Here is a 15,285-nt window from a genome sequence, read left to right on the forward strand (position 1 = left end):
ATTTTCCATTCTGGTACTATAAGCCATACTACCAGAAGAGGGTGCAAACTGAAAATGTGGAGAAACAGTGGAAATTACGTATGGATGCATGTTTATCTAAACAATTATAAGCAGACTTTATACCATTTATTGTTACACAGACAGAAAAATGCTCACTGGATATCTTTGAAAACTCGTTGCCTTCTCTAGCCCTCTTTTTTGCATTCTTTAACATCTATGGCACTTTTCATGTTAATAAAGTACAAGATTACAGCAAGATTACTGTCACACTAGAGAGGCTGGGATCCTACAGTTCAAACCAGATTTGATTCAAAGACAAAAAGAAAGTTTTAAAGCCCAACAACACAGTAACCAAAAAACCCCTGATATCAGTTACTTAAAGGTGCCACTTGTTTGTGGTTTGGCTGAGGTTCTTTAGATAGTCTTGTCAACAGCTGCAACAAGCTGATCTGAGATGCATGAGTAAGTCAAACTTGCTAATGTAAACCATCTTTTCAAATACACATGAAAATTTGGGAAATTCCAAAGTTTGGGAACATCAGTTCCCACCAAGTCGCATTTCAAACACTTCCTACACAAAAACGTATCTTGCCTTGGAGATCCTGCAAAAATAGTTTGAGGCCACTTATCACTTAATTAGCACTTGTTCAAGTTTTCATACTGACAGATTGTTTTTGTCCCTATTAATATACACACATGAGTGCTGCTGGTTTTCTCATTGTAGTATACTTGTGTTTGATAAAAAATAAAAATAAAAAATACAGAATTTACCAATTATGTAGACATTTGAAAGACTGAAATAAGACATTTTAACACCAATTAAGGCCTCATTTAAGATTACCCAAAATACAGAGTAACAGTCTCTAAGCAAAAAATAAAATAAAGCTCCTCAGTGGCTAGCCATCCTGCAAGGTCCTTGAAATTCCAAGGTATAAAAATGATACCTCCTCCTAAAAGAGGAGGTTAATGATAAAGACTAATGCGACCAAGGGAAGCATTTTAGATTAATACAATTAATGCATACAGACAGCCCTAAAGCCTTGAATAACAAACTAGTTGTTATTTACTATTAAGTTGTTACTAGGTTGTTATTGTTGGGTTTTTCTGGTGCTTCTTTCTTGTGCTATTTCATACAAGGTGTTTTCACATAGAAAATGTTCATTTATTTTTAATGTATCAACTTTAGTGGAAGTCTTTCTTCCTGTGTACATCTTTCTGTGTTTATTTTTCTATTTCCAGAGTCTTTAACATAATTGTGTTTAATGGTATTACGTTGATCCTATTTTTGTATAAATTATACTATGATTATGATTCTTGCCACATGGCCAGTTGATTTGCAGTGGTTCTGTCTGCAGATGTTTTTTATTATGCGATTAGAGCTCTGCTTTCCAATTGGTATTGGAATTTGACTTTTATATATCGTAATTATTGTTTCTCTTAAACTACGCTGATTACAGCTTATGGCTGAAATGTATCTGTCCTTAATACAGTGGAGTTTTTGTTTTGTTTCCCTCCGAGGAAGAGTGAGAGGGTATTCTTTGTGTTTTCTTAATTTGAGATTAATCAGTGTAATTGCTTTCATTTAAGGATCTGCAGGGACTCTGATGGATTGTCTGGAAAATATATGTGGCCGTCCCCATATTTAACCATCATATCTGCGCACTCTCTATAATGGCAGGCTGCAGAATTAAATATGGCCACCCAGATCAGCCACAAAGACTTCTGATTTCTAACGAGTAAAACAGAATGTCACGTTTTCTCTTCAATGCAGTTGACATTTATGTCACATGCATTTCTAATATAATTTTATATACACACATACACACGTCTCTCTCACAACGAGAGAGAGAATTTACTCTCTACATCTGTTTACAACGCACTTTATCACTTTTTGTTTCTAATTAAGATTTCACCTTAGCCAAGTTGGAATTTTTTTACATTTTGATTTATTTTTGTCATCACTGCCAAAGATTTATACTGTGCAAAATTAAATGGAATGCCTCCCAACAGCAACCGTCTCAGACTAGAATGAGCTGAGTGCAATAGGTGTAATTTATTGCACTCTGTTTAGCTGTCATTTCCAAATAATGACTGCAGTCCACTAATGACTATAATATTAACCAACTAAATTTTGTCTGATGCTTTGCAAGCTGCCGTGCTTGCTGGAGTGATGGCTGAGTGGCAGTTTCATGGTATAATCACAGCTATTTCTGTGCAAGTGGGCCTATATGAATGTTTGAAGTGTTTCAACCTTCTTTCAGTACCACAAAGTATATAAAACATTTTAAGGTCAAAAAAAAAAAAAAAAAACGAAAAAAGAAATGCAGTATAAATGAAATAAGACAAAACAGCAATAAATAATCAACTCTTAAGCTCTATTAACAAAGGGCAAGAGAGGCTCCCTTAAGATGCCCAATTTTAAGGAAAAAGTTAAAAATCAGGTTAGCATTTCCATAGCAGAGCTGTGAACTAAGACTTTAAAACAAACTTATTCTAAAACTGTGGCACAAACTATCCTGTTATCAGGAAGAACATTCGATAGCCTCAACTGGTTTCCTGATACTTGGTGTAAAGAAGCTGCCTGAGACACACCCACAGTCAAAGTTCAGCACAATTTTTTTTCTTTTTTTAAATTGAACAAAGTCAGACAGCAGAGTGCTGTATGTTTTTGACACATTCCTGGTCTCTTTGTGTAATGCAATGATGGACTCCATGGCAGATGTTAATGCTGTCAGATTACCTAGCTAGCAAATATTACCCAGCATGTGTGTAGTTTTGCAAATGTGCAGTTATTAGAGTTACAAATTGTTTATTGTTCACAGATTATAGTGTGATTTATTGATTTCTATCATATAATTAGAAGTGTGAATAAGGCACCAGGCACACAGGAGCTAGAGTTGGATGTCTCGAGACCACTTTTACGTGGTCTTGGTCTTATCTTGGTCTTGACGGACTCTGGTCTTGGTCTTGTCTTTGTCTCGGATCACTCGGTCTTGTCTTGGTCTCGCTCTCTCAGTCTTGCTGTCTCAGATTGACATAGTGGTCGGGAGATTTGGAGTCAACAGCATCCATGACACACAATGTATGGTTCAATAATGTGTCATGCGCAAAAGCATCAGCTCTAAGAGCCGTGCTTAGAGAGTGCTTTGTAGTGAATCAGAAGAGTCGACACCCATTGAGCGAGAGCCGGCTCTTCACTTAATTTCCTTTCGCTGCTCAGCTCTCACACAGTGGCTCAGCTATGCTCCAATCCATCCATATTGTGGCCAATCACATGCGAGGATATAGGATAATATCATTATGTGAAAAACAGAGAGGGTGAGAGACGCGACAGTCAAGTGGGGCGTGCGTCTGTCCTCTTAGTAAGTGAGTGAGACAGTAGACAGCGGTGAGGAGGGCTGTGCGAGTGCATCGCAAAAACACAAATATGCCTGACACCCGTAAACGAAGCAGCATCTGGCTGCAGTTTAAAGACTTTTTTGTCTCGGTCTCGTCTCGACTTTGTCTTGGTCTTGACTCAGTCTGTCTTGGTCTTGGTCTCGATACCCTCTGGTCTTGGTATTGTCTTGGTCTTGGTTTAGGCGGTCTTGACTACAAGTCTAACAGGAGCCCATTCCCCCACCCCCAGGCAACCACTGCTCTCTAGGGAAACATTAATATTCCCTGTGTGGTTGTGAGTAGTTGCTGGAGGTTGCTTGTTGTCACTAGGTGAATTTGGTCACAAAGAGTTATACAGTGCTAACTGAAAACCTTTGATAGCTTTGGTCACATAAAGACTGCCGCGGTCAACAGTAAAGCCCCTCAGGTACCAAGTAAGGAGAAATTTAGACTACGTGAAAAGTCATAGGGACTGTTTTGTGGGCTCACTGGTAAAACACTATGTGAAAATGTTATCATCATTTTGATCATCAATTCAATTATGTTTAGTTTTAATGATAGATTACACCTGTTATTACTGGGATGGGAGAAGATAATATATTCATACAGATAAATCACGAAATGTAAATTAGAGAGATGTCGTAATTTTGCTGTTTGCTAATCCAAACAATTAAACTAGAACTTGAGCATTTTTACTGACTTGAACACACACAAAAAAATTAATTTAAAAAAAAATGCCTACATTTTACTGCTCATCTACTGTAATAGAGACACTAAAACCCCTTTTCTTTTTCCTATTACACTCACCTGAAGCTGCCATAGACAATGAGCAGAATGGAAATGAGGAAGGTGGACACCTGACTGGAGTCAACTAGGGAGTACGCCCTATAGAAGAAAGAGAGACATACAAACATTACTTACTGCACAAATGACTATGTATGGACATTTAATAACAACAAAAGCACAACTGTCTCATTACTAACACAACATTACTGCTATGTACTGTTGAAGAGCAGTGACACATTAATCTGATAATTAACTGTGCTGCTGTCGATATTTATTTTACCACAGCTTAAGTTTTCAAATTCCTAACACTCAGATGCTGTTGTCAAGCGATTATACTTGATGTTTGTGTGTGTTTATGTTCTGTACTCTCCGGTCACAGCTGTCAGGGCAAAACTCTGGGCTCCATTCACTACATTCAATAGTGAATAATACAGCATATAAAAAGGTATTAAACAGACCAATGCCAGCAACCTCAATAACATCTCACAAACATAACTGCTAAGAATATGAGGAAATGCGATGAGTTTCACTGCTATAGCAAAGTGGCTGCTGTACTGGAGAGCAGTCTCACAACTGTGATGCTGATGGGATTTGTTTAACTAAAAATACAGTGGTCTGGACTCTAACACTTGGCATTATTAGACTTGATATTTCATCAGTTTAAACGTTTTTTTAATAAGTGCTAAGACATGCAGCAGCCAGGAAAAGAAGACTGAAAATAAGTGTCACATGCTTTAAAGTATGAGCAAAAAGAAAACAAAACACACCAAATTCACAAACACCAAAGTCTCTCTTTTTGTAACCACAAAGGTTAACAACAAAAGTCAGGATGATGCAGTGATGCAGTTTCTCTTCTGCAGCAGGAGACAACAATGTGGAGGAGTTAACTCAAGTGAAAAACATTTTTTTTAAGAGTTTAGGTACTGCTTTTGCTGTAAAAGCAATCAAACCTTTGTGGTTAAATGCTTCTGCTAGAATCCTTTATATATATATAAAAAACAAGACACAGAAAAAGTCAAAGAAATTCAAACATTTTCTGAACTTCTATGTGCCCACTGACACTCTGTTTTACACAACAGTGTTACACAACAAAATAAAAAATATTAACTCTTTACCCCTTGAAAGCCTTAGAGGAACAGTTTCAGTAATGTTTCAGGGCTGTTAGTGAAGGTGGTCTCTGCTTATGCAGCTACTCTTGGAAAAAAAATGGTCATTGAACCACATCTTTATTGATATATACTGAAATGTCAAACACATCATTAAGGGTACAGGGGAGGTTGTTAAATGTCGTCAAATATTGTGTTTATGGGGGAAAGTTTTAAGATAAAGATACTTTCCTGATGAATTTATGGGCTAAATCACTAGTTTCAAGTCCATAAATACATTTTCTTAATATCCCACCAAGATACAAAGTGCACCCTGGACAGGTATAAAACAGTACTAACACAGAAAGAGACAAATATTCAGCTTACATTTAACCCCACAGTAACACAAGATACTGAACTTAAGAAGAAGTTACTTTCCAATGCATCCATTAGACTGGGGATATGTGTGAATGTTAGATAAAAAGCACTCAGGCAGAAAAAGCTTTCCAAAAATATAAATGAATGGGTGGATGAGGCATGTTGTACAGAGCCCTTTGAGTGTTCAAATAGTGATTGTCACGGTCCACATTTTACACGGTCTCTGATTTAACCACAAAATATGAATAGTAGTAGTTGTAATTAGAGTATAAATAAGGACTATCACTATCAATAAAAGGTATGTTCACACAGGAAACCTCATGCTTTGTGGTTCAAATTTGGTCCAAACTCTAGTTACCTAGGTAACCCTCTAAATCAGGGGTCAGCAACCTTTCTGATGATGAGTGCCATCTAAAATTTCCTCAGAAGACAATGTGCCATATGATTGCATTAGCAATAAATTTAATAACACTCTATATTAACAGTTACACACTATATAGAACAACTTTATAGAATTATATTTGTTCGCAGATGTTGGCAGCTATCAGCGAATAGTTATCAGCTATTTTGAAACAAAAAAAAGACACTTTTTATCCATAACAAGAACAACAAATGAACTGTACAACAGAAAATGCAAATGCTTTTTATGGTCTCCTCACAACAATGATAAGAAAAATAAACTGAGCCAATATGGCATGTTTGTTGATACAGGGATACACATGTTAATGTGATCTCTGGTCTCCCACTCAGAGACACAGGTCTCCGAGTGTCCAGCATTCAGACAGCTACCTGAGGACACTCATGTGAGAGAAAATCTGCTCACACAGATATGTAGAGCCAAATACTGTCAATAAGGCCTCTGCAATGTTCTGAAGACAGTTAACCTTGTCAGGTAGTGATGTCCAGCAGGTGAAAATGCAAGCTCCATGAACACGCACACCTATGGATTCCAGCTGTGTTTGTAGTTCTGCAAACTTTGACCCGCTCAAAGTCGAGGTTTTCAGTTCAATCAGCTGCATTCCGATGTCCTCTGTGTCCAGCCAGTTAATGCGAGACAAATCCAGCTGCTCATTAAAGCTTTCTGGTTTGATCAGAAAACATTGGTCCATACACCTGAAAGTCCCGAAAACACATCGAGTCTTCGGATGTATCCGTGTATTTCCGTGGTGCTGATGCTGTGCTGAGCGGACAGCTCCTGAAGCATTTGAAGTGTCGGAATGTGGAAATTTCAGCATCGCTTGAAAAAAAAACAAAAAACTGCCAGCTAGCAACGTCCCTCTCACTGGTAGGCTAAGTGATTTTTAGCCAATTACAAGTTGAATCTGGTAATTGGATTTGTTAGCTAAGATACCGTCATTAAGAAGAGGCACAACTAATGTTTCTATGCGAGCTAATTTGCGATGTGCACCACTGGCCCTGCCATTTATTTTTTAATGCACCTTTTCAGATTAACTCACTGCATGTCGTGCCCAGGGCTGGACTTGGACAAAAAAATTGGCCCGGGCATTTTGACTAGAGACCAGCCCACCAGGTATTATAGGAAAAGCCATAAAACCTTTAAATGAAAACAAACGCTGTTGTGACAGTGATGTACACTGTCTTGTTGGTATATGTATGATTTCTATACATTTTACATCAGATGAAAACTTTGGTTGTAAGATTCAGATAATTATTTATTCAAAGCTAGACATTTTAAATGAGAATAAGAAAGAAAAGTATTTCTTTGTGCCCCCCTTTCCCTGTTAATGCCCTACCTGGCCCCCTGGCAAAGCTTTGCTAGACCCGCCCCTGCACAGTTACCAGCTGTCAGCTACTTAGAAAAGGATCCTGGTGTTATTTGTCTCTCAGAAACAGTTCATAACTTCCCTTCAAGTCATTCATGCCACCTAAAAGGTAAACCTGTTTCTCCATCACCTGTTCAGCTCTGATGATTCAGTAAGGACATCTCCTGGTTTCATCTTCATGTTTCCCTCTCACCAGATAACCAAACCGATATCATGACCAGCAGCTTTTACAGCTGTGGCTCCAGCAAACATCAGCTGATACTAGAAATTAAAATTGAATAAATTCTAACAACAGCTGACCAAGCTTAAACGTGCTGCTGTTGTTTAGCGCGACATTCACTGGTTTCCTCTTTCTGGCGCAAAGTGAGCGATAAACAAACAAGAGAGATGGACTTGCGTCAGAAAAGCCGAACAGCTGATCATTGATCGGTTTCATGATTGAAGTAGCAACAGGAGAGGGAGGAGGAGAGAATAAGAGAAGAAGAGGCAGCTGACAGCGTAAAGACGCAGAATAACTCCAGCTTTGTGTCTTTTTCCATTCTAGCTGAAGTCCGGGACAAACTGTGTTTCTTTTCAGCTCCATATGAAACGAATAATATTTTCTCTGAATACGAGACGATTCCATTTTTTAACGGGACGGTTGCCAACTCTGCTAACAAACCTTATGAATAAAATAGTTCACTATCAGTAACATCATAGCACCCACCCAGCTGTATAGAAACTCCGTCATGCTAGCTAGTACGCAGTACAAGTTATAGTAACTGACTGTAAAAAGTCAGCACAACGAAAATAAACTACACCTAAACTTGGTTTATATCTGACCCACATAGACTGCAGGTCATAACTTCTTACCTGAAGTTCAGTTCACCTGACACTCGGACCGGCAGCCGCCTCGGGTCTCTCCTCCTCCTGCCTCCCCTTTCCCTCATCCACCTGCTGGCCTCTGTGGAAGCTCCGCCATAGCCACCACCAAACAACTAAGTTATTTTTACACATCAGCCAGCATCTGGCCAATCTACCACCTTTCATGGTTTATATCTTTATAAATACAAAAAAAAAAAACAAAAACAAAAAACCAACATCGGCCCGTAAAAACGAAAAATCACAATCGGCCCATCAGTCCTGCTATGGTTGTGCCATCAGCTAACCCTTCGCGTGCCAGCTGTGGCACGTGTGCCCACGGGTGCCAACCCCTGCTCTAAATGCACCACTCACTCTTATGTCAATCAGCGCTATCCCGTACTTTCATTAGTGGCAGCTTTGCTTGCCTTGAAGTTTAGAAAAGTTTAACTCAGGATTTGCCCACTCTTCAGTTTTTTAATATACTTTTGTTTGTTGCACAAGTTGAATTCTCACTTGATGTGATCTGACAACTCGTACCAAAAGAGAAATTGCTTAAAAGTGATTTTAGTTTTTGTGAGGCTTCCTAGCCTCTTCTTTTTTAGCTAAAGGAGAAGAAAATATTCACAAAAATACAAGCATTACCAAAAAGAAGAAAAGGGAAAAAAAACCCAAAAAACTATCACACCAGCAAAACAAATAAAGTTATGAAACAAAATATGTTGAGTTGACAAGGATTATTTAGTGAGTCAGGATGCATGTGATTACTGTCAAATTTACTCAAAGTTCAATTATGGAAGAGGAAATATGAGCTTCAGAGCTGGTATATTACAGGGGAAGAAAGTTCAGCCCTTAGATTTGCTAGACTGTGGTGAATTGTGTAAATAAGCCTCTCTCTGAGAATAAAGGTGGTTTTCCTGCTGGATTCTACTCTGTAATCAATTCACCCATAGAGACATACAAACCATTGGTGATGTCCGAATAAATTATGGCTATGCTGTTCTTTCCATGGAGCATTTTTTTTTTAAATCATCATACTCTAAACACAACAAAAACAGATTCTAGCTGAAAATGGCAATTTGTGTTACTCCTTTCAGACTCTATACCTGACAATGGAAAAATTGGCTGTGGCAATTTTATCACCATGAGACACATTTGTCCCAGCAAAGTAGTGCGGCACCAACAGCAACCACAAAAATGATAAACTGAGTGGAGCAAGTTTAATGCTTGGAAATAAAATAATGAAGTCTGCAGATTGTACCAGGAAGCATAAACTAACTGAGCAGCATGTCCATTCCATACAAAGGTACAGCATTGTGCATTGTGCATACAAAGGGAACTGGGTCAGCAGAGTTCAGTTAACCATCACAGTGGCCTGTTAAAGAATAAGAATAAAAAAATAAAAAAAAATAAAAAAATCACTACATAACCAAACACGCAACAGAACTGGAAAAGAATCTGAATAAATTAATTATGACCACCCTACATCCCACTGAAGCTGCACAATACTGTTGTGCCGCACAACCATGAACATATGTTCCCCTGAGATGACCGGACCTCATAATGCACACACACCAAAGCAGCGAATGAAACCAATTCGACAGCAGAATCTGAATTGCTAATTTTGCTGCATGTTAAAATGAGAACTGAGGAAAAGCAAGCTATCGATTATGAAAATCAATGAGGCAAATGGGACAGAGTTGAAGGCACACTGGAAACTGTATACTAAAGAAGAGGGTGTGAATTTAAAAAAAAGAAAAGAAAGAACTGTACTAATGTTAAGTTCAGGTTTTAGGTCTTACGTTTACTGGTGTAGTTTAAAAGCAAATGATAGGCACATTGGCGTTTTATAAAAGCTGAGCTTGCACTGAATACTAGCTTTGCACCTATATTAGTGTATGCATCTGATGTGTAACAAAGCCCTTTCAAGGCAGCATATGTATAAAGAACTGTCAAGATCCATCAACATCTGAAATCTCATTGTGTGTATAACAATTCCTGATCGGACTGAAATGCATAAGCCAACACTCCAGATAGAAAATATAAATCATGCATTTGGTTCCTGGAATACTCTGTAACATAAAAGATTGTATAGAAAATGTTCTATAGTCTGGGATTGCCAGCTATGATCATCTGCAGATCTTGTTGAAATAATGCCTCTGGAGTGGAATGTATCCCCATATGCTATAGCACTTGTGTTTTTCAGTTTTATTAAATAGCCCAGGAACAGAGCAACAGCCCTCTGCTCAGTCACTATTAAAAAGATGATCCACACAACTCAGCTTGAAAGCAGCAGGAATCTTAGTTATGCACAATGACAGATGCATTGCACTGCTTTGATAAAAGATGAGCATGGTTTTAAAACTTCAGATATCCATCTATCCATTTCAGTTTGTTAATCAGTCATGATTAGAGTTCTGCATCTAATCTGGATGTTTGCACATTAAACAGTGGCAGCTGTTTTTAAACAAATGTTTACTCAGGCTTGTATTTTGACTGATCTTCGTCCCATATCAATATGCGTCATAACACGGCACATCCTTGACATGCAACCTTATTATTCAGTCAAAAACTAGGCTGGTGTTGTAATTTGCCTGCCTTAGTACGAGGTGCAAATTTGACCCAAATCCTGCCCCGTGTGTCTCCTGTCAAACTCTGGTCATGGATGAGGACTGCAGAGTGCATTTAAAAGTGCTGTTGAATTTAATGTTTACTAAAGAATAAATGAAATAAAAATATACAAATTGTTACAAAGTAGAAAAAGAGAAAGAAATACGGTGTTAAAAAAGAGAAAACATACAAACACACAGTGTCAGAAACTATATGCATGACTATATGTACGACATTTAAAACTAATATACCATAGTATCACTTCGTAGTGTTTCAAATGTTTCTCACACTATGACACCTGATGCCAGCAGCTACATCCTCTTAGGTTATTATGAAACAACACTGAATGGATGCAAAATGATTTCCTTTGCAACATCCTGTATTATACACATTACATTTCCGTTTGTGTTGACAGCACCAGCAAAATGTGAAGGCTATATTATAATATATAGCAATCATGACTAACTGAAAATCTGCATTTTTGAAGCCAATTTCTTGAGCTATACTTCAAGAGCGACAATGAACAAATGCAATCATGGATGTTTTATCTCTGTAGTGTGCACCATAATGCCTCTCAGCTTTAATTAAATCAAACAATCCTTGGGTATGTTTTTGTTTATTTTTTTGTTTTGTTTTTTAATTAAAGCCAGTAGAAGATTTAGAACACAAATTTGAGCAGAATATTGATAAGTTTGAGAGCAACTCCATAGGTAGTTGAATGTTATGAGTAACAGTTTCCTTGAATTGGTTATTGGTACATATACCGTAATACACACTGTGTCAACACAGATGAAATACTCCAGCACCATGTACACGAACCGAGATCCAGTTCAGCGACATTAATTAGCTGAGGTCCAGCCCAGGAAATATCTACTGGCTACACCCACATGTCTCGGCAGCCACCTGTCAGACTAGGCTGCCACACCTCCAACAGAATTTAGATTTTGTACAATTCAAACAGGTCAGCTATTAAAACTGGGGGATGTAAAATTGATCCTGCTGGAAAGATGGACATTTTAAGATGGGAGTCTATGAGAGCTGACTTGCTTTTGGAACAAGGTTCTAGTGGCAGAGGAACTGCTGTTTTTGGCCCATGCTGACTTTATTTTACAGGCCTGAACTGACCCGAATGTAAAGCTTATCACACACACACACACACACACACACACACACACACACACACACACACACACACACTATCATGATATAAAAGGGATGCATTTTTAGTTTGGCTGTGCAATTACAAAGATTTATTTTCTGCTGGCATGCAGTTGGGTTGTATAATTATTTTTCCTCCAAACACTGATAGAACATTTAGCATAATGGGCCCTTTATACTCAGTTCTCCTCCTTGCGAGTTGCACCGGACGCCAGAAGTGACATCACTTCCGTTGGCACAAGCTGAACTTTGGTGTTCTCTTGGCCAGTTGTGCACCTTTCAAATTTTATAACCTCACACAAGGGCCACGCCTATTTGCTGCCCAGTTGAAGATAAGTGTACGATTGTATTGATTTCTACTGCCATTTTTATGATACGTCAGTGCTTAGCCCAGAGATTCCCAGATTATACAGGGTTTATTCTGGATTTACCTTCTCCTCCTATACCAGTGCTGATTTGGAGGTTTTATCTGGGTGGCGACACCCAATGATTAAAAGAAACTGGGTGAAGTGATTACTTGCACCCTGAGTGGTGCTATAAATCATACAGTGCTGTGGTGGCATCACTGTTTATGTGCCCAGTTTGGTGAATTTAAGAAACTCATAAGAAGGCTTGCCACTTCAAGTCATTTTTCATTCTGGCAGGTGCTTTAATACAGGATTTCACAGTTCTTACTAGGGCTGGGCCATATCACACCGTTCACGGTAATACCGGTATAATGTTGGGCAACGATAAGAAAATGAAATATCATGATAGAATATGGGTAAAACGCGCATGCGCAGTGCCTTTGTTTTCATACGCACATGGCGGAAAAAGCATGGCGGCGACGGAGAATGAGAGAAGGGTGAAAGCGGATCGTTGAATGAAACGGATGAACCAGAATTGGTTTGTAAAAATGCTGCAACTTCAGTGGTGTGGAACTGGTTTAGCTTTTGTCCGTCAGATACACAACAAAGCACTATTTTTGCTAGAGCATGCTAGCGGGCCGTCGTTATTACCGTGTTTTTTTGGTCTTTTTAACATCAATCCTTTGATTTTTCTGAAAATTGACAGTGCCCCTTATAATCCTGTGTGCCTTATGTATGAATTCTGGTTGTGTTTACTGACCTCAAAACGATTTTATGTGGTACACGACGCTCGAAAATCTGTCAAATGTTTTAGCACCGCTTGATGGATTTTTGGAGCATTACGGCTATCATATGCAGGAGCCTCGCTGAGTGATACATACTGTGCTTCAACATAATATTACCGTATTGTGTATGTATAACTTCTTAAGTTTTGTGGATATTATACATGGTTATGCTGAGGGTATGTCGGCCAATTTCCACTGGAAATGCCTTTTAGTTAAACTGTCAGCAAGGAATTTGCATTTGCACTGTTAAATTTTTATATAACTTTAATGTACATAAAACACCTGCTTGTTTAAGTGAAAATACATTGATGGGGTTTTTTTTGCACTAATAAAGTTGTGGAGTTATAAAGTATTTTGTCTAGTGTCAATTATATCATCAGTTATATCGTTATCACAAATTTTCAAATGTATATCATGATAAATATTTTTGGTCATATCCCCCTGCTCTAGTTCTTACTCTGCAAAAGTGAAAAAAAGCAAGACCGTTGTCGCTTTCATTTATTCAGTGGTACAGAAACTTCTACTGGGTCTCTGAGTCTGGAACACTAACATACAGTTCACTGTGGAAACGGGACACTAGGACAGCACTGCATCATACAGCATTACAATGGGGGCTGGCATATTTGACTCTAGGTGCGGGTTAAAACAACATGGTCAGTTTGGTTTTGAGCATTCATAAAGTGATAAGGGAAAGCTGACTTTGTTTTACAACACACCAATGAGGTCACTGCTCCACTGTCAACACAGCAAGCAGACAGACAGCTAGTTTAATCTCCCACAGACCTAATTCATATTCTAGCATCGAACTGGTTCGTCTGAATTCTGTGCACAGAAGCCTGTAGAACATGGGTGAGATAGATGAATGGAACATTTAAAAACAAAATACAATCCCGGACTGTTAAGGCCTGGACGGTAGCCCGAAGTGCCATAAGACGTCCTTGTTCGCTGACAGACTAGGTTTTCAATAACAATTCCAATACCATTCTTAATCAAAGCAGTTGCATGTAGGACTGGGCGATATATCGAGTTTTTAAATATACTGATATATTTTTATACAAGATATGAGATGTGACAATAACATATACTATATCCATATAAACGATAAGTTATAATTATACTTGAGGAGCCGCAAGTTTGCCTCTCTTTTGTCCACTTTTGTCTCTACGCAACATTACTCTGCCTCGCCTCTCTCCTTCACTGAACACAACTCCCCATCGCTTCACCTGCAGGCAACAACAAGATGGACACGGCAGCTATCAAAGAGGAGCTGGTCGGTAAAAAGAAAACATTTGGAGATTACTATTTTATTGCTGGTAGCATTAATCTCGTTAAAATGACGTTAACGCCATAACTGCATTAACACGTCATCGTGGCTGGACGGCGTCAACACATTAACGAGCTAACCGGGCTAACACTTTGACACCATGCAGCCCCACGCACGGGGGCTGCCCGGCCTAAAACCCTTTCATTTTCTCAAAAATCGACAGTGCGCCTTATGTATGAATTCTGGTTGTGCTTACTGACCGCAAACCGATTTTATGTGGTACACGGCGCTCAGCAATCTGTAAGCTATGAAGCCGCACCGCTTGATGGATTGTTGGAGCATTACGGCTACCGTAGTCAGGAGCCACGCAGAGTAATACCTACTGTGCTTCAACGTAATATTACCGCATTGTGTGTGTGTAAGGACCACAAATGGCACCTGTTAAGAGACATGGTTACAAAGAGGATTTCAAACTCAAGGCTGTTAGTAGTAGAACTTGGGAACAGAGCAGCTGCGAAATCCGTCTTTGTTATTATGCTCAGCGTCTTTTAGTTTACATTTTGACTGCACAATTGTGAGCTTTTTGTTATGCACAAAATCAACATTGTTTTATTTTATTTATGGAGAATTATTATTTAATAAATGCTGATAATTTATTTCTGAGTAATTTTTTCATGTACATCCACGCTGTATGTTAATAAAAGTGCCTGTGTGAGATCTGGGACACAGCTTTGACTAAGAACTCTCTTTTTGTTCTTACTTTAGGGCTTTTAAAAAAATAAAAATAAAAAAAAAATCGAGATATATATTGTATATCGCCATCCAGCTAAAGAATATCGAGATATGAATTTTGGGTCATATCGTCCAGTC

The 15,285-nt window shown here is 38.6% G+C and overlaps 1 protein-coding gene across 1 annotated transcript in view; it reads right to left on the reverse strand.

The window, feature by feature from the left end:
- The window catches only part of sppl3 (signal peptide peptidase 3), a 44,643-nt gene that overhangs the window by 12,877 nt on the left and 16,481 nt on the right, over nucleotides 1–15,285 (reverse strand). The window contains exon 2 of the mRNA XM_063478652.1: nucleotides 4,186–4,263. Within this exon, the coding sequence (XP_063334722.1) occupies nucleotides 4,186–4,263 (78 nt within the window). The remainder of the gene's footprint in view (nucleotides 1–4,185; nucleotides 4,264–15,285) is intronic.

Source organism: Pelmatolapia mariae, linkage group LG7 (genome assembly GCF_036321145.2).
Source record: "Pelmatolapia mariae isolate MD_Pm_ZW linkage group LG7, Pm_UMD_F_2, whole genome shotgun sequence".
Taxonomy (NCBI): Eukaryota; Metazoa; Chordata; class Actinopteri; order Cichliformes; family Cichlidae; genus Pelmatolapia; species Pelmatolapia mariae.